We start from the raw sequence: 26,662 nt of genomic DNA, 5'->3' as shown, positions 1-26,662 counted from the left end.
GACACACAGATGCAACACTCATAGATCACACTGAAACACAGTTAAAGCACACAGATGCAACACTCATAGATCACACTGAAACACAGTTAAGACACACAGATGCAACACTCATAGATCACACTGAAACACAGTTAAAGCACACAGATGCAACACTCATAGATCACACTGAAACACAGTTAAGACACACAGATGCAACACTCATAGATCACACCGAAACACAGTTAAAGCACACAGATGCAACACTCATAGATCACACTGAAACACAGTTAAAGCACACAGATGCAACACTCATAGATCACACTGAAACACAGTTAAAGCACACAGATGCAACACTCATAGATCACACTGAAACACAGTTAAAGCACACAGATGCAACACTCACAGATCACACTGAAACACAGTTAAAGCACACAGATGCAACACTCACATATCACACTGAAACAGTTCTAGCACACAGATGCAACACTCATAGATCACACTGAAACACAGTTAAGACACACAGATGCAACACTCATAGATCACACTGAAACACAGTTAAAGCACACAGATGCAACACTCACAGATCACACTGAAACACAGTTAAAGCACACAGATGCAACACTCATATTTCACACTGAAACACAGTTAAAGCACACAGATGCAACACTCACAGATCACACTGAAACAGTTAAAGCACACAGATGCAACACTCATAGATCACACTGAAACACAGTTAAAGCACACAGATGCAACACTCATAGATCACACTGAAACACAGTTAAAGCACACAGATGCAACACTCTGGGTAGGGCTGACTCCACCCCCGGCACAAAATGCTGGGTTGGATCACATGGGCCGTGAATACAGTGAAGAACAGCCCATCCACACAACAAAGTTTGGAAGAATCAACAAAAAACTGCCCTGATCACAGCTTCATGTATATTTTTTTATGGACAGCCTAAGACCTTCACACTGTACATTTATCATAACTTAATCATAACTTCACTCATCACATACCAGTTTAGATAAAACAAAACATTTAAAGTCAATTGAATGCCAATGCATTTTCACTGGTGTTGACAGTATCAGTATGTTTGGAAAAGGTTTTTATCACCTTCACAAACGAATCTCATAAAATAAGCTTGGTTTAAAGTTTTATCAGCTATGTCTCCTGACTATCAACATCTCGTGATCAATTTTGGCTTCTAACATCACTGCACAAATCATCAGAGATAAGAGCCAGAACCTTAATGTTTGATTAAGGATTACCATGTCCCCTCTTAAACAGTGAGACCAAGATAAATGCGACACTTAATTAGGGTTATTATATCATAAATGTAACAGTGCATGGATGCCATGTGTAATATAATTCAGTATTGCACAAGAAAATATGTGAGCCATATGCGTCAGATTTAGGTGGGTGTGTGGAGAAGGAGGGAGCGCACAAACCTTCACACAGAACCCGTAGTCGCTTGGAGCGCCGTGTGTCTTCCTGGCTGATAACAAAGTGTAGACATCACTGTCACAGAACTCTGCAGCAAACTGCAGGTGCCTGGGTTCCTTATGAAGAGAGAGAGAGGGAGAGAAACAGTGAGAGGAAGAGAAGAGGGAAAGAGAGAAACCGGGAAAGAGAGAGGAGGGTAGGTATTGGGTATAGCATCCAGTGTCCAGTCAGGACACGCACTAGACAATCGAAGTATGTACAGCGATATGGCCATACCTAATGAGAGTGTGAACTGTGAGCACACAAGTTGGTGTGTGTGTGTGTGTGTGTGTGTGTGTGTGTGTGTGTGTGTGTGTGTGTGTGTGTGTGTGTGTGACTGATGCGAGTGGACCTGGCTTAAGCGAAGAAACAAGGTGAAGGTCTCCAACCACAGCTCTGACCGCACAGCTGAGGCTGTTGTGCATTGACATTGTTGTGTTATTCTGAGACCTGCAGCTCAGGCGGCTGCGGCCGGATTGAAAGCATACGGGGGCCATTTTACAAGGTGGGAAAGGCTTGGCTTTAGGTTTCAGCATGGGGACTGAGCCGAGTGGCCTCACTTAAAAGTTGCGCGGATTTAGTTTGATAGTTCATCTAAGCTTCACTTAAAAGCCTTAAGGTTCAGCGTTCAGCAAAATGTTCTCAAGGACTTTCACGACATATGATTAAAATCAAAGGCAATACTGGCACAGCGTAAAAGACTTAGGGCAATCTCTTCTGTTTCAAATGGGGCTGCACTCTCAATTACAAGCAGGGTGTAATATGTACAATTGGAGAAGCAAAAACACAAGGCAATGCCAACAGCTTTATCTTAACAACAGCGAAAGAGAGCCAAGTGTAAAGAAAAGACGAAAGGGAGAACGGACCCAGAGCCTTTCCCAAGCGAGGCAGCACAAACCCAACCGTTGTCTCATTTCGATGTGCTACACTATTCTAATTTCCCAACTGCCAACAGATGCAGACAAGCAGACAGACAAAGGAGCAGGCGAAACAACTGTCAGTACAGGCAGAACAACCGGAAAACCCTGCCTGCTCTGCTACAGGTCAACCGACTGTACAGACTGGCCAGTGCTAATATTTTATTTGACGCAAAGAATTTGTGTCCCGAACATGCCAGGTCAGACAGGGAGATGGGGGGCAGACCTGGACCGGGTCTTCCCTCCTGGGCGGTATTAGCGAGACGAGAAAGAGCTCCTCTTACGCTACGAACAACAACTCTTTGTTGTGAAAAATGAAAAGAAGAGAGAGAGCTAGAACAAGAAGGAGGAGGGCAACTTTGGTTGGCACACCACCCAGCAGGTATAAGCTTCACCTGTGGTGAGTGGAGAGGGCTCAGAAGCTGGCATGCTCCCCAGCCCCACGCCGGAGGAAAATCCGGCCTGACCAGTTTTGGCCCGGCGGAGTCCCACAATGCCACGCTGTTTGCCCGAGCCGTCACGTCTATTGACGGTGCTGTGGGAGATTAGCGTCCGAATAAGGGCACTGGGGAGTGAGCTGGTGGGGGCTTATCAAACCGAGCCCTGCATGTCTCTTATATCTGTCCCAGGCCGGATTAGCTGGTGGGGATGATCAGAGTAAGTAACGTTGCGCGACGCCAAAGAAATCTAATCAGTGAGATCAAGTGGTGTGATGCATGACTGGTGGTGCTGGGTGTAGATATTATAAACCCCGGGTGAAAAGAGCTGAAGAGGTTCAACCTATCTAAACACAAGCTAAAGCCTGAGAACTGTGTGGAGAAGTGAGAAAGAGAGGGAGTGTTGGTAAGACATGCTAAGAATTATTGAGCAGTGGTGTAAATTACCTTCGATGTGCCCTTATTGGAAAAGTACAGTCCAGACCTTCTCAACACAAAGTAGAACTTCTTCCATGACTTCCTGCCCTGCTCTTTTGAGTGGAGGAAGCCATGAATCTCTGGACACGTGCTGGAATTGAGGAACATCTAAGCACACACAGGCAAAGAGCTTCAGTCAGAAAGACTACAAACCTCTTCATTGTTGTTACAGTCTCAAAGGTCACAAGCCATTGCTCTTTATGTAAGAACACACAGTGAGACATTAATGCTAAACGTGGATACCTGGATAAGCTGTGAGTGGTTCATGATTCCATTGGCTTCACTTGATATAGACACCATGTTCTCCGGGAAAAAATCCTGGTGACATTGAGAACAGCATCATCAGCGAAGGATCTCAGTTGTTCCTCTCTAAACCTCAGTTGTAGCTGCAGGCACAACCATCAGGAGTTCTACAAGCTCCATGTGTGTGAAAACTCAAGGACTGCAGATCACTACTAAGAGAAGAAGTAAGTTAATTGAGTCTCAATTTGTTGAGGCTGTGGAGTACAAGCCTTGAATTTATAACTGCTCCAGATTGCGAGGTGTAATATTAAGTGGTAGATTTTGCACAAGTTTTATTAATGACAAGTTCAATGAGAGTCTCCACATACACTGTTGCCCCTCCATTACTGGCTGAATAAATTCTGCATATTCAAGGCAGCATGTACTAACTTCTTGCCAAGAACACACTGCACATACACACAAACATATACACACATACACGCACGCAAACACACACCAGAGGTTTCTTGAAGAATTCATATTTGGCATAATTCTTCCTGAAATACAGGCGGCTGTCTGAGTCCATGCCCCAGTTAGACTGCACCTCCAGGACTGACTCATGGTCTTCTATGGTTCTCTCTGAAAATAATATGAGGAAAGACACAGGAGCATTCAGGAGCCAACAGGGGACAGGAGAAAGAGACACGTCCGCGTGGAGCTGCATATATGCAACATCTGCATGCACATACACAGAAAATTCAGCCGAACGTGTAGAGTAAGTTCGAAGTCACCATGCTATATTTATAACAAACCCTGTGGTTGGAGCCGCTTCTGTTTTCTGTTTAAAGTTTTCACTCACTACAGGCATTGGCCTTTGCATCCCCTTGGCAACGTGGGTTTGACAAATTAATTTTTCATATATTTACAAAGATTATGCGTCATTAATGAATAATCTCCCATAATAACAAGTGTGAGGTACAGGGAGAGCCGTCTGCATCAGTTCACTTTATCATTAAACATTATTCAGTTCCTTGAACCCCAAATGAATGTTTAATGAATGAACGGAAAGCAGCTATTTAGAGGAAGCCATCTGGAAGAGTGAGAATGATATTATTCAAGATTAATTAATTCCCATAACATATCTGCAATGAGAGCTGGAGCAACTCATCAGAACGTGCAAGCATCCTTGCTGGAGCAATCAACGGCGTTCTGCAGGTCTGTGCGCCGCTGCAGTGAAGAGAGAGGCTTCCACTCATCTGTGGCCAGTTCAGAGGGCTTGTTGTGTGGCCAGTGGCATTTAAAGATTCGAAGATCTGGATTTCATCACTTCTAAGAAGATCCGTGTCCACTGAGTGAAGCAACCACACCCCCACAGCACTGGATGTGATAGGTGTGAACCAGGTTCACAACCATGCCAAAGACTCCATGTGGGGAGTTGATAGTGGGCTTTTGGGGGAGTGGGCGGTTGTGGGATGGGGGGTGGGTGGAGCGGGACATGAATCCATCCATGAGGCGGTTTCCAGTTGAGTAATGGAGGAGCTGCATTTAGGCCAAGGTGGTGAAGAACTCCATTAGCGCTTGAGGTATGAGGAGATCACACCAGGCTGAGCAGACATGAGACCATTGTTCTTCTCAGATGCCTGCAGGCCTTGGTCTCTGCTTCACTGCAACCTCTTCAAAACTCCAGAATGACCACAGTGAAGCTCTATTTACTGTAAACTCTAGTTAAGTAAGGCTTAACTGATTCATGGTTACAGTGCATTAAGTAATAATTGAAATCATGCAGTTTTCTACCAAACCACATTATAAACAATAGTTATAAAACCAAACAACAATAAGATACCATATTGTATTAATACATGTCTGAATACTATGAGTATGTTAAGATATAATTTTTATAACATCACAGGAATTACTGTTTTATGTTGCGCAATAGTTCCTTATCCTTAACTCTTCATCTAAACAGGAACTAGCACTGTAGATACTGCGATATCGCTGAAATACACATCAGGTAAACCTAGCAGTACAGGGCCTAATTGTAGGTAGTATGGTTCACTGAGCTTATTGTGAATGCACCAGTGTTCTTTACCTCTAATCACAAAGCCACTGATGCGTGAGCTGATTAGCCTTTTCTTACAAATGGACCACTGCAAGATTCTGGAGCATCCAGCTAAATCACAGTTTATTACATCGATAGAATAAGGTTGTTCGTCCCGGACAGTAACTTTCATGGTTGTGCCTGTGCTAAGTAATTTACTGCAAGAGTGAGTTTTCTTCCATAGATATGTGAGGATGTATGGTTATTTAGGATTTTCATTCAGCTGGAAAGGGTTGGAGGTTAATATTATTGTACTGGGTAGAAACATGATAGCATTACATTGCAAATTATACACCCCTAAATTGGGATCTCCACAATTTTGAAATGAACCCGTTAATGAATATTTAAGCTGCAGTTTTCAGGTGTGCTGGGATGAAAATGTTGTTTCACAATTCGGTTTGTTTTTCAGGGAAATAAATTACTGATCCAAGCCCTTGACAAAAGGCATCATGAACCAGATAAGCAACCAATGGAAAAATGGATTTGTTCAAACATATTGACCCTACCTTTAAAATTAGGCTCCATCAAAAGCCTGCTAATAATTACTGGGTTCATGCATTTATATTTCCACTGTAGAAATAACATGTGAAAATTACATTACAAATTCTATTTGTGGCAGCAAGGCTGGAAGTCAGTGAGAAACTGTTTTCATGCACACTCAATATATTCTGTTTTACTGATAGCATTCAATCAGGCATGTGTTCGCAAAGTGTGCTGACTTGGGATCAGTGTTCATCATCTGCATATCAGAGGAAAGAAATACAGTGAGAAAGAGAAAGACAGAGGGGGAGAGAGAGAAAGGGAGAGAAAAAAAGGGGATGGAGGGAACAGATGGTTGAATTATGTAACGATGTGAAGAATTCTGCTGAGGAATATTCCTGTGTGAAGGGCAGGCTACACCAGCAGGGTGCGGGAGTCACTGCTAGCCGAGTTAACCCTTCACTGCCTGCTGGAGACTCACGCTGATGGAGTTACGCAATAACTGAAGTTTGGAAGAAAGACCAGGCTCGATACTCCGCTATCACTAATGTATTTTTTTTTTATTCACCAGGACTGTGTGGCGGCTTTTTGCAGGTAAGCACCAGACAGACTCGCACTCTCTCTTCTCTTGTGCTGTGCTTAATTTATTCGCGAGCTTTCCTCTGCAACAGCTACTGTGCCTAATTTGGTCACAACGCCTCATTACTCATTTTCGACACCCTGGCCAAGGCCCTCTGCTGGATACCATCATCTGTGCCTCTTTCCGCTTGCTCATAGTATCTCCTCTCCTTGGCTTTCCGTCAACTTGGCATCCACCTCTCCTGAGATACTAAGAGATCCTCTAACTCTGTGGAATTCCTTGGTGACCTACAAGACGGTCTTATGTCAAGGTTCTCTTCAGTGAGTCGAGCTCGACCGTATCACCATTGTCTCATGTACTGTGGGCAACTCTCCCTTTTCCATCATTTCGGAGCCACTCTGAAGGTGTCGTCCCCACTTCAGGGCCCGTGTCTCCATTTCTCACATCCTCCACTTGCACCGTCAGGTGCCGTCTCTCTGGATGACTGCGTAGAACATCACTTCCCCCTCCTGTACCTCTTTCCTCAGACCGAAATAAGATCTCAGCACTCAAGCGGGATTGCTGTTTACCAGGACACTGTGTGCGCTCGGGGACTCACAACTCAGACACTGTCCCATTTATTGCTTTGGGTGGAGTTCTGATGTGCATCCACAACACTGGTGTCAGAAGTGGATTCATTTCACTGTCATTGACATTTTTACTGCATTTATTTTTACTGTCACTGGCATTCAACTTATTGCAGAGGTATTTTTAGGAATATATGATTTGCCATCAACATTTGGATCATATGTTGCACCCTTGTAATGTTTTGTTCTGAATCTTTAAAAAAAGCAACATTCTAGGAGTTAGCTGTAGTTTCACCAATTTTAGCTAACTAGCAAGCTAGCTTGGTTGTAGCAGCCAAGGTGTGCCTTAGTAGTGATATTGTCAAATAGTAGACAGTGACCAAATCCAACTCTTTCATCCCAGTAGGAATTTACTTCCGAAGCAGGCAGCTATAACATACCTACCTGAGAACTCTATAGCAGTCTCTGCTTTGCCTTTTCTGGTTTACTCTCATGCTCTTTCAGTCTGCTGATACCACAGCCCTGTGGAAGTTGGAACCTGTTGCTGGCATTTTTACAGCACAATTACATTGGAACATTCCACTAACCCAGGAGCCATGCACAGAAATTCTAAGAAAACTCATTATGACTAGTGCAGCTCTCTTCAAATCCCATCAAGAACTCACAATTCATACTGCCTAACTTCTTGAGCATTGTATCTTAGGCCCACTTATATAAATATGCAAATGAGGTACCTCAGAAGAACCATTTAGCAGCTTGACTTTAACATCATTTGGAGTTTTCCACTGGTCTAGCCTTTGATCGCAAAGCTACTCACATCTTTATCATATGATCTCTTGGGGGTTTTTATTGAATATGTGAGCTACATCCATAAAATGCAATTATGCAAGCTTAGGTTGTATAGAAAGACCATGTCTTAAACCCAGAACTCTACCTTGAGATTTTTCAGTCCAACGCAGTTATGCATTCAACTCTTCAAACTAGAGTTAATTAATCTGAAGGTGTGGACTACATTTGCAAACAGTACATTGAACCCTAGGTGCAGATTCTCAATGCATTGACCTCATTAGGCTTGCTACCAGCTCAAACTTATTGACCTCGTTACGTTTGGTACCAGATCAGACTCCTTTCTAGCTGGCCACACACATTTCTAGCTATGTGCCATTTTCCCAGGCATGTTTTGTCAGACTGCAAACCTTCAAGATCAGACACAAATTCATTGTTCGTTAATGGTTTCAACAGTCAGAGATGCACTGAATACGTTCTGCTAGAGATGTTCATACGATTTTCTGAAGTGTGATCTGATTGGTCCATGAACTGACATTTCACAATGATGAGGCAGCATCTTAAGAGATATCTATGTCATGTGGAACTAGGACCCAGGAGATCGGTTTGAGAGATGAGAGCATGTCTAGTAGCATGCAGTGAGAACATTTCTCTGACCTAAAGACTGTCCAAGTGTCATACGGTACTGCTTTAGTTTCACTGGTGTCTGAAGGGTCTGATGCTGCAGTCTGAAAGCTCTAGATGGGAGAATTTTGCTTCACAGATAAAGAGAAGCACCTTCCTACACTGTTTATGAGCTTCAACGCATATAAGATGTCTGCACTGCTTTACAGTACATGATAATTCAGTCTCCAGGACTGAGAGACAAGTAGAACAGCCACAGACAGCATTTTGTATAAGACTATATAGCCACCCCTTTCTGTCTTGGTATTTAGGGTCTGACCAGAAAAAGGAGATTTGTCTTATTAAATTATAATATTAAACTATAATCATATTATACTACAATTATTAAAAAGGGATAACAACACAAACATCAGAATATCAAAAGACCTAAAACAAAGTAACTTACATTCAAATAAGGATGGAAAGGCGATTCCTTTATCTTTCATTAGATACTCACCGATCCCCAGGTGAGCGAGGTGCTCAAACAGCGTCCAGCTGTGGTCATCAATGCAGTGGTTCTTCAGCACAAACAGCTGGCAGATATCCCGAGCCGTGATGTCACTGGGCACCTCCACAGCTCGACTGCTGTTGTCCTCACTGTACACCTTGATCACCTGGCGGACGGACACCCATTCGTCACCCGGTGGAAAAAGTTCCCAAGCCGACACAGCGAAAGTCATTCGGCGTGAGCCGAGACACGAATCCCAAACTCGGTTATATGCGTACACTCTTTGTGCGTCAGCAGAGGATCGCCGCACTGATGGAGCTCGTTTGATACCAAACGCTAAACCGCCCATCTCACACCCACCACACTCAACACCCCATTCGTGTAGCGGGGCGGTGAGGCGGTGAGGGCACGGCCAACACACTGACGGGACATCACCCGCGTCTCCCTTCCAGACGCAGCGCACAGCCGTGGCGTGCACCCTCCGAAAACAGCGGCAGCAGGAGCGTTGCGTATTATCGCCAAATCTGAGTCCATTCGCTCTGGTCTAAGTTTAGAACAGCTATCAGAGAGTTCTCATATTATCGCTTGCAGAAAGAGAACACTGTTTCCACCTCTCCTATGGGGCACAAACCAGTTCTCACACTCACACACACACACATAAATATACACACACGCACTTGCACACTCACTGTCAGACATGCACACAGGAACAAATGAGGAAATCTGTATTTGAGAGCGACTTACCCCTGTGTAAGGCGGCAGGCAAGGCTGTGATTTGGGGCTAGCTCTGCAGTTTAGGTAAAGCTGAGTACACAGCATTGTAGGAGCAGGGTTTTATGTGGAACATAGAAACGTATATCAGCTGAGGGAGCAGCAGCTCTCTCCCTCCCTCCTCTGCTTTTGGTCTCTCTCTCTCTTTCTCTCTCTCTCTCGTTCTCCTCTCCCTCGGTCTCTCACTCTCTTCTATCTCTCTTTTGCTTGCGTCTCTCTCTCTCTCTCTCTCTCTCTCTGCAGCTGAAGCTGAAATGAGGTAATTAAAGAGGGCAGACTCCGAGCTCCTGTACTTCCTGCCTCCTCTTCTGCATGTCACCAGCACTCTGCCCAATCACCTGCCATCTCTCACCCACTGCAGGCTCTGGGGGCAAACCCTATCTCCCCCGCCCATTTCGCTCCACCAAGGAGGGAAGGGAGGGAGGGAGGAGCAATGGAGGAGAGAAAGGAGGCGGGGAAAAGGAGTAGAAAATGTCACAAGGCTGGCCTCACCTTTTCGCTCGGCCGTGACCAAGCCATGTCCCGTGTCTCATGCTCAGCATGGGAGCTGCAGCAGTACTAGAGGTGCTGCTTAAAATGTAATGCCAAGTTGAGACAAGGCAGGCAGGGATGAGCGAGAGAGCAGGGGTTTGGATGGAAGAGAACAGGGAGGAAGAGAGTTGGAATGAAATATGAGGGGAAAGAAAGAAAGTGGACAGGAAAGAGGGAGAAAGAGCAGACAGGAAGAGGGAGGTACATGTGGATCAAGAGACAGTAGGACTTGAGTCAGGGTGGAAAGTGTGGAGGTTGGGCTCGGAATGGGCTATTTATTATTTATGCTTTTAGCAAAGTCAACCTGGAGTGTGCTAGCGTGCAGACACGCAGGTGAAAGCTCTGTGTTTGACGAACACATACCGTGGCCACTCAAGCTTGTAGCTAAAACACAGCTGCATGTTGAGGCTTGGAGGCTCTTAGACTACATAAAACAGAACAAATTGAACAAGTTTCATACACTTTATTTCACTAATCGTCAGGGACTTGGCTTTGCGAAACATTTCCAGAACAATGACGAAGCTTTTTGATGTGATCGTCTCAATTTACTAGGTCTCAAGTTGCATAACCTGCTACTCATTTTCCCTCAACAGAGTACAGCAAGGTCCCCAGTAGGACAGGGGTAAGCACCACTCTCAGCCAATCACAGCCTCCCCAGTAGGACAGCGGTAAGCACCACTCTCAGCCAATCATAGCCTCCTCTGGTGACATCATCTCTAAATGAAGTAAGCAATCTACTCTTTAATCAGCAAGTGGGATTTACAAGCTGGAACACTGATGCAAAGGAAGGGGGGAGTGTTCTGGGTCAGGGTTGGGTTCTGGGGTGGGGGGGTGTTCTGGGTCAGGGTTGGGTTCTGGGGTGGGGGGGGAGTGTTCTGGGTCAGGGTTGGGTTCTGGGGGGGGGGGGGGGGGGGAGTGTTCTGGGTCAGGGTTGGGTTCTGGGGTGGGGGGGAGTGTTCTGGGTCAGGGTTGGGTTCTGGGGTGGGGGGGAGTGTTCTGGGTCAGGGTTGGGTTCTGGGGTGGGGGGGGAGTGTTCTGAGTCAGGGTTGGGTTCTGGGGTGGGGGGGTGTTCTGGGTCAGGGTTGGGTTCTGGGGTGGGGGGGGGGGTGTTCGGGGTCAGGGTTGGGTTCTGGGGTGGGGGGTGGGGTGTTCGGGGTGAGGGTTGGGTTCTGGGGTGGGGGGGGGGGAGTGTTCTGGGTCAGGGTTGGGTTCTGGGGTGGGGGGGGGGGTGTTCTGGGTCAGGGTTGGGTTCTGGGGTGGGGGGGGGTGTTCGGGGGTACTAATGGATCCCCTCATCTAACATGAAAGTGCAAGACCTGGCTCAATGAACTCTTTTTCAGAAAATATGGTAGGATGCACTCAGTGTAAACACAGTAGGGAGTGTTTGGATTCCTCTGCATGTGGCCGTCCGGAAGTCGACGCTAGACTCAAACCAGCAGCTGCCTTCACTGTCCTCATTCACGAGGAGGTGGGACAGTGTTCAGGAAGTGCTTCAGGACAGGAAGTGCTCCAGTCTGGCCTGGCACAGCTGCATCCCCGGCAAAAAGAAGTAAAATGTAAAGCAGAGGGCCATGAAGACGTGCACGACACCACCAGAGCATCAGGTCTGCAGATCACTGGTCAGATATGAGCCATTGTGCCATCCTGCTAATTGCTCCAGTATGATGTCATTGTTCAGGATATTGAGCATTATCATTTAGGTCCATGACTTCCAGTTGGGGAGTTGTTAACGATGCCGTGTGTTAGTATCAATATCACAGTAAAGAAAGACAAAAAATGCATTGATGCTGTGAGCCCAGATCTGGTTAATTTTGGTTGCACCCAGAAAACTTTTTGGATGTTACATCTACATTATATCTGACTATAGCGCACACACATGTGTGGTAACAGCTTTGGGCTTCGTTTGGTATCCCTTGGTGAATTCTTCTCCGAATTCTGAGTGGGGAGTCCATCCTGAAACAACCCAAGCAAGACTTTGTCTTACACAATGATGATCTCATGCGGTTATTAACATGGCAGCTTTTAATAAAATGATCTTTGAGCTTTTCACAGATTTGTATAAATTTACATATGCATGTACATGAGCATGAGATGAGAACACAGTATACATAGAACATTTGTAACATAGTGTTAGTTGTGCTGAGTGCTATCACTGAACACAAACACCTACATTTGGCAGCCCCCACTGTAACTTGCACACACACCCAGACACACACAGACACACACACACACACACACACATAAGCAAATACACACACACACACACAAGCACACACACACACACACGAGCACACACACACACCTTTCTCCATGACTCCTGTACATTCTAAAACCTGAGAGGATAGAGGCATCCACAAGTCAAGTATTAAAAATGTGCGAGTTTAATCGGTGTTTGGTTTTCTGTGCGGAGAGATAAGCTTTGGATCAAGGCGGGCTGGGAACAGTGAAACACTGTGGGACTGTCTCCCTCAGCCTCACTCAGTTAAACAAGGAAATAAGATTAGCACTAACCTGATTACACCCATGACAGCTTTGTGCGCCAACTGTCTCCATACACCGCAACAGAGGATGTGCATCGATTGAATTTTTTAGTTCCAGTTCTGAACTGGCTCCTACAAGGAATTTGTTTTAACAAAACATTTCTGCATTTATTTATTAAGGAGGGCGTGAACAGGGGGGTCTCCCACTCCCTGGGGAAAAGCAGCATGGAAGAGTTTTCAAGACTGAATTTGTTCAGAAAAATAAACACGTCTCACTGTTTCTGCCAACAGCTAGTTGTGCATTATTTAATGTAATGTCGTGTGAGTTTTGGAACTGATGCATTTCAGTGGTAATTAGAGTAAAATTCAGTCAGTTGCTGTAATGCCTCAAATATCCATCCCATCCATAAACACAGCTAACCACATTCTGTTATCTTTGCATGCATTATAGATGAGGCCTGTTGCTTTCAAACCGAGGAAGACTTTGACTGCACTCTCTGAGAGAAGGCCGACGAAGGACACAAACTGATCTCCGTGTCGAGTCTCCTGTGTGTTCTGAAGTTGCCACGGTCACTGTCTCTCACTTTGGATTGTCAACATATTGTAACAGTGTTTTGGAGGGAACGTCGCCAACTTCAGTCTCCGTGATTTACCCCGGAACAACAATTTAGTTACTCTGGCCCTGCTATGTTGGAGTACTTATATAATTATATATCAGCCTACACCGCCTACTTCCATATAGCAGCCATGTCTTTGACTTTGACGTTTGGCCTGCTATTTCGAAGTAGGCAGAGTCGGCTGATATATAATTGAGCTCTATAAGTGTCTTCATTAACCCTGCAGACTGTGTCGCCCTTGTTAATCCTGCTGTGGATTGCTGTGTGTGCATAGCAAAATTCCCAGTGCCAAATGAACACCTGCTGTGAGTTCCAGCTTGGATCACCTTATCTCAGACGATGGAGATGGTTAACACTCCACAGCTCAAGCAAGGGACTGCATGGAAAAGTTCGTTAATGCGTCCGGCCTTCGGCTGTCGCGACCCCTCACCTCACAGCTGTGCCTTTATCTGGGAATCATGCATGATCGGCCTTGGCAGGACCCGCGCTTATCCGATGCTCCCTCTATCCGTCTCTCCATCCAGCCATACCTCGTTCACATCATGGGTGTCAGACTCCCGCACATCTCTTCTTCCCTCCCTCCGTCAGTTCACACGTGCCCGACTCCAAACCTTTGCTTTTGTCATTATCTTGCTGCCAAACTCTTTAATGTCTCATGACCCTTCACAGATTGTGGGAGGAGGGAGGTTGAGATTTTGAGTGATTTTGAGACAAACTTCACTCTCTGCTTGTTCAGTCTGCAAACATACTGGATTAATGCATGTTTCTTTTTTCTTTGGTAGCTCAACATGCAGTTCTGGTTAAACCACCTCCAGTAAGTTTAACACCCTCCAGCATTCCATGTGACCTTTGCAAACTCTGACTCCAAGCTTACGCTAGCAGCTCTGAGAACAATTTCAGGCATGTTTTCCTCTTTAACCTGCCTTAGTGCTGAGCAGGAGAGTTCATCATAATTCGATTCAGCCTGTCTCACTGGATTATTCTCTAATCTATATGCTTAATCTCATACAGTACCTCACTCTGAAGACATATCTAAAATTAGATGGCTTGTCTATAAAAATATAAGACCTTTCAGGAAGACAGTCTAGCACATTCATGCATAGATCACTTGTCACCATTTTATAGCAAAGACATGTCATGCTGTCACATGTAGATACAGTAAATCAGTATTTTGGATTATGCAAGAAAGGCATCTTCAACAGATTGGCCACGAGAGCAGAGGTTGGATGAAATGTCTGGGTTCCCAGCTGTTCCCTATACACACTCAGGCTTGCGGGCATGAGAAACTCTGTGCAGAGAATGAAAGACTACAGACGCAGCCACTCCACCACTGCCCCAGCCATCCAAACACCCCGCAAACACAGGAAAAACCCAAGTCTAAACAAGACGGCGGGGGGGAACCTAACCAAAGGAGCACATGTAAACAATCGGATGAGTCCACCAAATGGGTTTTGCTTCACCTTCATCCACAGAAGACAAAATTAGTGTGCAGGAAGTGGAGCGGTTAGCACGCGGTCGATTCTATAGGCTTAGAGGAAAGAGCGATAAAGTGTCCCTACCCGCTTCTGCAGGCAAAGTGGAGTAATAGTAGGTAGAGTCACTCTTCTGGCCTGGAAATTCATTTTGGTCTCCTCACTGTGCTGGCAGTGAAATGTCCATCCGGTATCTTTCCTTTTATATATATAAAGACATATAAAAAGCAGTCTAGTTGCTTACTAAATGTCTATGAGGATCTGTGTATCCAAAAATGAATGTGCTGTAATCGACAGATTTCTAGAGTTGCACCAGGGACGGTGGCAGCAGGAGACTGAAAGTCAGACACGTGCTCCTCTCCTCTCTAACTCCTCCAGTGGCCTTGGAAACGTGCCGCGTGTTTTTTTTTTTCCCGTAAGAAAAAGCACTCCATTCTAATAAAAACTCCTGATAAAGCAGCAAGGAGTCGAGTGAGAGCTCCGAAGGTCAGGGAAAAGACCTACAGTAACTTTATCTGCTGACAACATGTAAACCTTCCCTCCATAAAGGCATCCAAGGATGGTGTGACTTCCACACGCCAATGTCTTCTCTGGAGAACTACAAGAGGCAGAAAATTCTTTGTGCTCTGGTGCACCAAGTGCTTTTGGTCATATTACAGTGCTAGCAGTATAATTAGAACACAGTTCCTAAGGCAAAGGCACTTTTAGTGCTCTGAAATCCCCACTATAAGATCACATTGATTTTATAATCACAACCTGATGGCAACTCTCATGGTTTTTAAAATTGTGCCATTTTCCACACAAAATGGAGCTCTCATTCATGTTTAGCAATGGCAAGGCCCAGACCAGTGATGTTCACTAAACAGACCTGATGAATCAAGGCAAGACAGTGGGGGAGACTTCAGAGCAGCCTGACGAGGAGCTGGGCGGGCTAAGGGGAAAAAGGCGGGGAGTGAGGGAGACGGAGAGAGAGAGAGAGAGAGAGAGAGAGAGAGAGAGAGAGAGAGAGAGAGAGAGAGAGAGAGAGAGAGAGAGAGAGAGAGAGAGAGAGAGAGAGAGAGAGAAATGAGGATCGACGGGTTTAAAATGGCCACAGTGGCAGGCATGGTTTCCCACATTTGTGACCTCAAAAAGGCAATTTCTGTGACAAAGTAAATGTAATATATCAATATACAATGATAAAGATGTCTACAAATGATTTAGAAACTTTACAGTGTATTTCAAATATAAATGGGATGGCGGACTGTCTGGCCATTAATAAACTTAAGATGTCTGCACATTTAAACCAAATGAACCTTATATTCCTCTGGTGTGCCAAGCTCACAGAAAATGTGTGTTAAAATTATGTTGCTGTTGTTGGATAGTTGTAATCATTCCAACATACAAGCCAGTTTCCAGGTAGTATATTTAGATCACTGGAAGTGAATGTGGATTAAAATGACACTTCATGGAAACAGCAATGGTTGGACCAAATGTCATTATTCACCAAACGTCAGTGCTGTCACGCAGGCACACGCACGCACACACGCACACACGCACGCACGCACGCACGCACGCACGCACGCACGCACGCACGCACACACAAATTCCTTTCAGCCAGCCTAGCTCAATGTCTTAGTCTGTTTCGGTAAAACCTACAGGTCCTCACAGGTTCTGATAAGTGGATTTAACCAAACCTGAACAATTGTGCAGGAAAACAAGTATCCCCTACTCTCAAATGAGCCAGGGGAGAAAGAAATTCATCAAGAATTTGAAGAAAATGTGCATGTCTGAATGTGATGTGTAGAGAGCCAAGATTGTAAATCTCTGGACAATGCAATAAAATTATGTTAGCAGCCCACAATATTTATATAATATACAAGTATTACATATGGAGATAACCTACAGTAGTTTATAAAGATCTAACCAGAGATATAATCAGTTTTTCTATTATCAAATGGCAGAAAAAACTAATTCTAACAGCCACAGTTGAATGGCAGGCTTAAACATGGAAATATTGCACATGCAGTCTAAAGATACACCAAAGTCTTAATTGCCTCTAGTCTTAATTTAAGATGTCTGGAAATTGAGGTCAGTTTAAATGTTAGGTTGCACATATATTTCTTCAATTATAGTCATACCAGCAAAGTATAAGCTATGTCATAGCTGAATGTAATGCTGGTGTAATGTCTAATGTTGTCTGCATTGTGTTGTTTATCCTCCCAAAGTACTTTGTGATTACAGTTCTGGCAGCCTAAAACATCTTCTGGAACCAGAGAGGGAAAGATATAGGTAGAGAGAGAGAGAGAGAGAGAGAGAGAGAGAGAGAGAGAGAGAGAGAGAGAGAGAGAGAGCTAGGGGGAAGGAGGGGGTGTAAGATGGGAACAGAGAAAATGAGAGGACTCCAAGACTCTGTCTTTATCAAGAATGGTAGCACAGACAGGCAGACGCTAATACTTATCAGAGCCACTGAAAAAAGTGGAGTCAAATGAAAAGAGTCTGTTGATAAGTAAGTCTCTGCCATTCTCAAAACACATGCAGCTCCAGAGACACTGGCCTTGACCGGCAGCAGGGGACATCAACCACCACGCCATCCGAGAGAGACAGCGGCAGAGAGCAGAGCTAGTGGAACGCAGAGGTCATAAACAATCCCCCCCCAGCCACTAATTACACACACACACACACACACACACACACACACACACACACACACACACACACACACACACACACACACTAAATCACTCCATGCGTATTCAAGTTAATGAATTAATTTATAAAGAATGTATACAGCACTAGTAAAGCACAACAAAAGAAGAGGAATGTGGTTCCAGTCTGAGTTCAGATGAATAAAGCCTTGGGATTGTGTTCTATACAGCTGCTTTAAATACACCTGCCACTCGCAGCTTCCAGCTTCCAAGAATTAAGAGATCATTTAAAGCAGGACGGCTCCAGTCGTGCAGGGCTAAAATCCAGCACCGACTGGCCAGTTTGGACCAGAACCAGGCACCCCTGTAGTCTCCAGCAGGTCCGCCTTAGGGCTACTCCTGGCTCAGCCCCAGGTCTGCTTCTGATCTCCAAGCGCTTTCTGATTAAGAGCTTTAATGGGAGGTTGCTGGCCTTACTAAAAATGCAAAACTAAAGCCGCTTTAACCAAAAACAAGTTCCGTCAGGCCCGGTCCGTTCTGCTGCACGGCCTCAGTTCCTCAAGCGCAGGGCAGATCTGATCTTCGATGGCTCCAGAGGAATGCATGCATGCGTTAGCGTTGCACGTGCTGACTTGAGTCTCGCCCGACGGCATTTATGGACCTGCCTCTGGAGCTCCAGCTGAAAACGCAAGTAATCTGTCATTTGGGTAACAATGAAAAGTGTTAATGTGGCACTATAATAGACCAAACTATGTGTGCACTTTCATCAATTAAGATTTGAACTTGTTCATTGGGAGCATATGTCCACAGTGCCACTATATAAATGGAATGGTAGATTGTAGTAGACTGTAGGTTTGGAGGTTTGTGTCTTACAGTGGGTATCTAGAAAGGCGCTATATAAGTTGAACATTAATTCATTCATTCATTACAGTGACAATAAATTTGAAAAACTGATCATTATTTATCCTGAAAGATTACTTGAAGATTGTTTACAGTATTAATTTATGGGGCCTGTCTCAGTCTTTATTATTATTAATAAACTGGAGGTCATGGGTGTGGGTCCATTTCTCGTAAACATGGATGAGTGAGATTAATCCTTTACCAGTGCTGAGAGTGGACTCAGTCAGGCTCTACTTAATTATACCCCGCAAGACAACGCCTCAGACAGCTGCGTCTGTGACTGCTAAGTATGCAGCTCTCTCTCTCTCTCTCTCTCTCTCTCTCTCTCTCTCTCTCTCTCTCTCTCTCTCTCTCTCTCTCTCTCTCTCTCTCTCTCTCTCTCGTCTTAGAAAGCCTTAGTCTGCATACACATCTTCACTCAAACCTATTCATATTGTCAATAACAAACTATTACCACTACAACTTTAGTACAAATTACTGTACATAAATACCCCTTCGGATAACGTTTCATTGCAAGCAATTTGCTTTCAATTTAACAATAACCGATTTGCACTAGAAACTATATCAATGAGAATATAAGAATACAGTTTTTAATTTCAAGTATGTAGAATAAGACACTTCCAGTTAAAGCGCAGATATATATTTTATAGTTCTTGTTTTAAAATGCCTCATGAGGAAAACTATAGCAGTGTGGTAATGTGAAAAGTGAACCATGTTGTGTGATGCAATACAAATGCAAAGAGAAGGGTGTGCTACTTCACGGGAGGCGTTTATGTTCACAGGGAGGGTTATTCTTCTCTTACAATGACTCTGGCCAGTGTGACCATACCACAGCATGGTCTGGTGTTCAACTAAACTGAAACAAAACGAAGGGAAGCTGGAAAGCACGCAAAATGTTGAGCTATAGTCTATGCTATAAATTGTGTTTTACTCATGAAGGATAATTTATGACTGTACGACAACTGAAGATTTCACACAGTTTGTCATACTTAATGCAAAACTCTCTTCAACTGACTTATGGTAAATTTGGACAGAGTTCAAAATTCGATTTTGTAGGCAGTTTTGCTGAATATTCCAGTCTTAAGGGTGTGCATGAAAGTTCTTTGAAACTGAGATGACATGTCAAGTGTGATGTTTAAGCAGTTAAGAAAACCTGTTATGAGTATCATCTATAATAAGTCTAATCTTGGTAGATTATCAGATTAATGCTGTCAGATCACTTGCATACTGAACTATGGCAGGTCAAAAATTCTTAGTTCACATAGTTATTATCATAATCATAAGACTAAAAAATAATGAACTGAAATGGATGTACGTCTTTGGGAACTGTACAATATTTGTTTAGGCAGAACACTGCTTTAGAACTATGCAAAAGAGGATTAGTTATAATTAATCAAACTGACAGTCAGCAAGTTAAATCCATTTTCAGGAGTGCCAGAAATATTAATCTGCTATTTCAGATGAGCATCTCCAAGTCTTGCTTTGAACAATGAAATGCAAAATGCAACTGAACTAACAGAATGGATTTAAACACATCTGGTGGGGCTGCCCGTGGTATCTGCCTCGTCTTGCCGTTCTCACTGGAACCCAAACGGTTCACCTCCCTTTATGTTCAAATTGTAAAGGGGAAAGCAAGCACATAAAAAAGCATGATGTGCACGATGGTGACCACACAGAAATACAAACATATCTAAGCTATTAAGGCAATATAAGCAGATGGGTTGTTTTTGCATGTGTGTGGAGGGGATGTGTGTGGAGGGGCTGTGTGTGATAAGGGGGCTGTGTGTGGAGGGGGTAGTTGCAGTATCTGCAGCAGTTGTTGAGCCCCTGGGGGGTAGCAGTGGGAGCAGGGCTGAGGTCATAATCAAAAGAGCAGCAGGATTTTATTTCACAAGCTCGTCAACTAAGTGCCCCTGATGCATGTCTTTCTCTCTCTCTCTGTCTCTCTCTGTCTCTCTCTCTGCCTCTCTCTCTCTCTCTATCTATCTATCCATCTCCCACACACACATACACACGCGTGCACACACACACAATCACACACTAATAAAAAAACTTCCCTAGGAAAAAACGAACAATTTTATGCTCACAACATATTCCAAAAAGAATTTCGGATCATTACAGTCACTAAGTGAGTGTGGATGAGTATGTGAACAGACATTACCGCTCTGGAACACCATGACACGTCAGCGTCCTGTCCCATGGTGGGACTACGCATTTCACTTCATGTTTATGTCTTTTCAGCATTGCTACACAGCGCTATTTCTGGACACAGACCCACATATACATTCGTACACACATTCAACAGCACTTGAAGAAGTTAAGACGGAGACTCCTGCCATCACCACAGTTGCATTTTTCCTTTTACTGTGTGACACCTCACTGCTTTTTACCATTACTATATGTTACAAGCCTTACCATCAATGTAACTGAAATACAGGGTAATAGAAATAGCTCATTTACATTTATATTTATCAGCTCAGTTTTGTACCAGGTGGGGCGCGTTGGTGAGACGTTTCACCAGAACCCTTCCCCTCCGTGCAAACCTCCCTCTCGTTCCCATGTGTGAGGGGCAGCATGGCTGCTCGGGGCAGACAGAAAGCCTCTGGATCTGCCTGCAGAGACAGCCTCAGGGGAAGGGGATTCTCAAAGCAGGCCTTGGTCTTGGACAAATTTAGTCCAAATTTAACTTCCTCAGCAATAAAGGAAGGACAGACTGTGGTGCAGAGAGAGAGAGAGAGAGAGAGAGAGAGAGAGGAGAGAGAGAGAGAGAGAGAGAGAGAGAGAGAGAGAGAGACAGAGACAGAGAGAGAGAGACAGAGACAAGCACAAGAGAGCATTTAGGCTAATAATACCTTCTCTTTTGCCTTGAAATGTTACAGCATGTTCTTGGTCTGTGTGGAGGGGAGAGGATAACCTGCAGACCTTGAACTATAAAGGATGATGCTGAGATGTGTTTAGAGCTGTAATTTGCTCCATAAATAAACTGGCAGTCACGGTCGAAACGTACATAATTGCTATGAGACCGTACATATAGGAATGCTTATGTAAGTAACGAATGCAGCAGGGGGCTGAGATAAGACACTGACTATAGGCAAGCATAAACGCAGAGACCACAGCTGCGGCAGCGTGCCCAGAGCAGACAGGGTCTACAGGAGAAAACCCTTCTCTCGCTCATTCATGAATTCCCTCGCGCAGGGCTGCGTGAGCCGGAACATCGGGATCCTTCATATTTTCCGAAACGGAGACGTCCCTACGTGGCGACATCCCGTGGGGGATTGGTGCCGGCGGTGGCTGCGTGGTCTGCCCATGTGCACGCACGCAGGAGAGAGACGGGCACGAGCCTTCGGAACAGCAGGCACGAGACAGGCGGTAAGACGCTGCAAATGCGAGACCCGTCTGAAGCACTCGCTAACGGGTGACGTAACGCTTCAAGCCCCAGGAAAGACAAAGGCCAGGTCGTGTCCTGTCGGCCAGGCCGCCAGTGGGCCGTCGGCCCCTCGCAAACACGCACGGCTAAACAATGTGGGCCTCGTTAACGGGACGTGCACGTCTGCGGCATAAACTTCGCCTCCTGGTGCGTGCGAGACAAAAAGGTCTCTTCTCTGTATGGCACACGAGGCGTCTCGTTATAGCACTAGACATAAATGTCTTTGACAGTGTTATGAGCAGCCTGTGTCGGCTGAGAAGACGAGGAGTGTGTGTGACGTTTTGGGCTCAAGGGCTCGAGCTGGGTTTTCGGTATCTTTTAATATCTGGGGAACAGTGCCCTCTTGTTGATAACTATGACACTCTCCGTTACACAGAGACCTGTTGCTGTTCCTACTGCAGTTAGCTATATGAGTGGTAAGAGAAGGACTGCAGTCACCGTAATCAAAATGCCTTAAAGAACGTTACAAATATAAAGACCAAGCTTCCAGCAACGCTGTCTATAAATCTCATTTCTGAAGCAAGATTTCACAAGGGAGAAATCAAAGTCAGCATCTATTTGCAGTTCTGTTCGAGCTATAAAACCCTTCAAAGGCAAAAGAGGTCCATTAAGATCGGCGCTGGGGTTGTGGTTGGGGGGGGGGGGGGGGGGGTGGAGGCAGCAATGATGCAATACATAACCTAGTCAAACCCTCGCGCTGTGCTCCGCGGCAGCCTGGGGGAGGGGATGATGTCATCGCTGTGTGGAGGACTGCAGTGAGGGCAACTCTGCAGGCGTGCGCCGCAAGGAATTCCCAGAAGGCCTGGAGCGCCACTCGTGCTGGAGGGTGGGTTCACAGCAATCCACCGTCCCCCAACCCCCCACCCCCTACGCGGCGCGGAGCACGGGGTCACGCCGATATGGCCGTCCTGCCGACTGCAGCTACGACTCCACGCTCCGCTCCCCCGAAACCACGGAAACACAAAGCTAACAGTATCCTCCCACAGGGCTTTCAGAGCAGCAGAGCACACGGCAGACGGCCACAACTTCTCGCTAATGTAGGGACCTCAAACTAGGGTCAAACGTGAGCCAAATCAGGTAATCTGCTTCGTGCCATGACCACTTCTCAAAAAGACCCTCATAAAAAAAAACATTAATTATTGTATCTTTCTTATTGCTTTTAAGTCGGCCAGACCAAGAACAAGAAAACAGCTGTCTGATTAGATGCATTATGTGCCAAATCACACAGATCGTTAAGGACAGAGCTTGTGTGATCTGTGTGAAGGGATGATGACAAAAAAACCCCAGAAAAAAACCCTGAATAATGATTAATTAGCAGAGCTTGGGGCCGCTTGCCTCTGGGCCAAATCTCCTCCACTATGCTGTGTGCTGCTCCACAGGCTGTAATTTCAGCCTTTAGCACAAGTCCGAGCTGGCCCTTCTGTCATAGACACACACACACACCTCAGCCTGCTGAGTTGGCCTTTCTGCCTCACACACACACACGCATACACACAGCCTGTCATCTCTGTCCATTCTGTGTGACACATGCACAGACTCACACACCTGATTGTAATTAGCACATCCATACAGACCCACAGTCACGTCTGCACGACTCACAGTCTGGGTCAGTTGCCCAAACTGTCTCACTCAACAGACCTCTAAAATAGCACTAGAACTTTCTGTTTCACTCATCATTCTTTTTGGATTTCCTATCTTTAAATACATTAAAAAGTTCAATTCAATGCTCCCTGAGAAGTGTAAGAACAATCTTTGGTCCACAAGGTGGAAATCAATGGCCACTGTAAACACGTCACCGTCCATGTATGAATGGTGTCCTCCTGTCTTTTACACCAATACACTTCCACCGATACTCAGCAGGAGATCGTGACGTATATTGCCAATAAAACCTATTACCACTGCAAAATAAATAAATAATGATTAAAAAGATTCATTAATCTTTTGGCCATTTTAGTCTCTTTCTACTTTTTCAGTTGCTTTTCTTGATTAACAGGGACACACCATCATAAGCGAACATAGCCGTAGGCCACACGGGTAGGAATCACCAGTGAGATCCCAGCCTTAGTGAAACCTATGAAGCCCATCAGGAAAGTGTAAGAAATGTCTTAAACATGAACCCTTAGCAATCAACGCATAACAGATAACTGAAGTGCACCCATGAAACCAATGTCTATATTGCAACCTTAATAAAAACACACTTTTCTGAGCAAAGTTTAAGGTAGTATTGCAGAGGCCTGGTAGGAAGAGGTCTGGTGAGCTGCAGGGTCAAACTCAGGCTCACATCCAAACCATATTTAAAAGGACAGGGGAAGCAAAGATTTATCTCTGATCAGCTTTCCAACACTACAACAGCTAATAAACAACACTAGTAACGCAGGAGCGAAATGCGGAAATGCGCATCTGGCGGAACGGCAACGCATCACAAAGTGGTCGTCATGACATTAACGTGTAAACAGCGATAAGCCTGCACACTGACCGTGTTTATTTTTCACTGTTAGCCAGTGTGGTACTTCTCAGGACGGGGGCGGCGAGGGGGGGGGAGTGGGAGGGGTTTGTGTGAAGGTCCCCTTTTAGATGTCAGGGCACAATACTGTCTCTGTCAGATTGACCTGATTCATCATTTTGTATTTTAAATGAAAGAAGATGTCGCTTCATCTTATTTGGAGATGTTGGCAACAGGGAGACTCTCTAACCTGAGAAGCGCTGGTTTTGGTCCAGGGTAACAAGCACTCTGAGGGGAAGAGGTCTGGGAAGGGGGTGGAGACCAGGCTCATCTGCATCTCTTCTCCTTCTCTGTATTTCCTACAGAAAGAGAGAGGGACAGAGAGAGAAAGAGATAGAGACAGAGAGACTATGAGATGCATCCTCCAAACATTATTGCAGGCCATCATTGTGTATGAATGATTAACAAGAAATCATCTTAACACAGCCTGGTCTTCCTAATGGAACCAAGACCTGCCCTTATTAGGAAAATGTTGACTCCTGTGCAAGCCAGGCAGCTGAGGTGAAGTCATTGCGCTGATGGGCCAGCTGACTGAAGCCTCATCTCCTTGGAGATGCGCACACTTAAGCCAGCGATGACATCACCGCGTCTACGTATGACCATCTCATCGTTCAGGCGGCACGAGGAGCAACGGACCCGGAGCTGTGAGCTCATCCGGTCTAATGGGCTGCATTCTGTCGATGACAAACCACCCCCCCCCCCCCCCCCCCCCCCCCTCCCCGCCTTCCCCCTCGGGTGTCTAGGAAACAGGTGTTAATGAATCAGACGAATGCAGCGTAACGAACGGTGTGCATCAAAATGAATGATTGGGTTTGTGCATGCTGACATAGCTGTGGGAGACAGATATTCCAGGAGAGCATGCACAGATTTGAAGGTGTGGTGAAAGAAGGGGGGGGGGGGGGGGGGGGAGGGCACATATATTGTGATACTTTGCCTCTGTGCGGTTGTATGTGTGTGTATTATAAAGGCCATGTCTTCATAGTCCTGTTGTCTGATTAGCTGAGGCAGGTCCACACTATCAGGAACTACAGTGGCCATGTTGCTTGTTTTGATCGTTAGTTTTTACGCGACGACACCGAGCACGTCCAGTTAATCCCAACCCACGTCAGCCCCCCACCTCAAGGGGAGGGGTGAGCCAAGGGCACTCCGTCTGGGAGAGGGTGGCGTCACGTGGACCAGGCGAACCGAGCCCGAAGCACAGGCGTGTCTGACGCGCACGCAGCGACCTGGAATTCTCGGCGCCGTATCGCAAAGTTCCCTGTTAACACTGCAGTTACTGAGTTACCCTGCAGCGCCTGGAAAAGAGCAGGTGCTTGATCCGAGCTGTCAGTGGGGAAACGCCGGGACGCTGTTTACAGGGACAAAGTCTACTGTACTGTTCAGAGCAGCCCGTGGGAGAGGACACAAAGCCTGCTCTGTGTTTCTGCGGCGCGTTCCTGCCGATTACATACGTTAAAGATTAACCGCTGAAAAGTGAGTCGCAGACGCTGATAGACACAGACACACGGACGCTACAAAAAAAGGAAACACCGTCGGCATGGCAGACCTGCACGTTAAGACGTCTCTCGCGCAAGTGTGCGCACACCCACATACAATTTGCATCTATAGATTTGCACTTCAGACTCGCCTGGCACAACGAACAGCTTGGTTAAACACTGTAATCGATACCAAAGCCAGCAGAGCCCATTACAGGACAGCGTCTTGCAGCAGTGGGAGCCCCAGGGGCCCCAGGGGCCCTGCGGGAGGAGAGCGGCCCTACCTAGTCCCTCTGAAGAGGCCGGTGGAGGTGGGAGCAGCGGTCTTGCTGCGCAGGGCCCCGGGCGGCTGGACGGGCGATGGCAGTGGGATGAGGACAGGGTCTCCTCCGAGCACGCTCACGTCCCCGCGGCGGAAGACAGCGGCACTCTCGCCGAGGCTGGCCGGTGCGTCGAACTCAAGCAGAGGGTCGCTCATAGCGCTCGTGGACGCCGCTTATATCCACCGCATCATCTGAAGTACGGGGCAGGACACACGCCGTCAGGGCAGCGGAGTAAGAGCAGGCACACGCGCATGTGTGTGTGTGTGTGTGTGTATGTGTGTGTGTGTGTGTATGTGCCACAGTACAGCATTCCTCTTCCGTCAGCATGCGCACATACACACACACACACACACACACACAAATACACATACACAGACTGCTCCCTTGCCCGACAGGCTGT

General features: G+C 45.8%; 1 protein-coding gene across 5 annotated transcripts in view; it reads right to left on the bottom strand.

The window, feature by feature from the left end:
• grb14 (growth factor receptor-bound protein 14) overlaps positions 1-26,662 on the bottom strand; it is a 38,421-nt gene that overhangs the window by 7,476 nt on the left and 4,283 nt on the right. The window contains exons 2-8 of one of the 5 annotated variants that reach the window (XM_077002891.1): positions 26,224-26,453; positions 24,655-24,763; positions 9,146-9,302; positions 4,033-4,154; positions 3,537-3,611; positions 3,264-3,401; positions 1,429-1,539 (exon numbers count right to left, since the gene is read on the bottom strand). In XM_077002891.1, coding sequence (XP_076859006.1) covers positions 1,429-1,539; positions 3,264-3,401; positions 3,537-3,611; positions 4,033-4,154; positions 9,146-9,302; positions 24,655-24,763; positions 26,224-26,417 — 906 coding nt within the window. In that variant the 5' untranslated portion in view covers positions 26,418-26,453. Of the gene's footprint in view, positions 1-1,428; positions 1,540-3,263; positions 3,402-3,536; positions 3,612-4,032; positions 4,155-9,145; positions 9,303-9,880; positions 10,273-15,094; positions 15,958-24,654; positions 24,764-26,223; positions 26,634-26,662 lie in introns of those variants that run through there. The other 4 variants (XM_077002892.1, XM_077002893.1, XM_077002895.1 and 1 more) reach the window with 4 other exon arrangements.

This window comes from Brachyhypopomus gauderio, chromosome 4 (genome assembly GCF_052324685.1).
Source record: "Brachyhypopomus gauderio isolate BG-103 chromosome 4, BGAUD_0.2, whole genome shotgun sequence".
In the NCBI taxonomy this organism is placed as follows: domain Eukaryota; kingdom Metazoa; phylum Chordata; class Actinopteri; order Gymnotiformes; family Hypopomidae; genus Brachyhypopomus; species Brachyhypopomus gauderio.
This window is presented reverse-complemented; position numbering and strand designations above follow the sequence as displayed.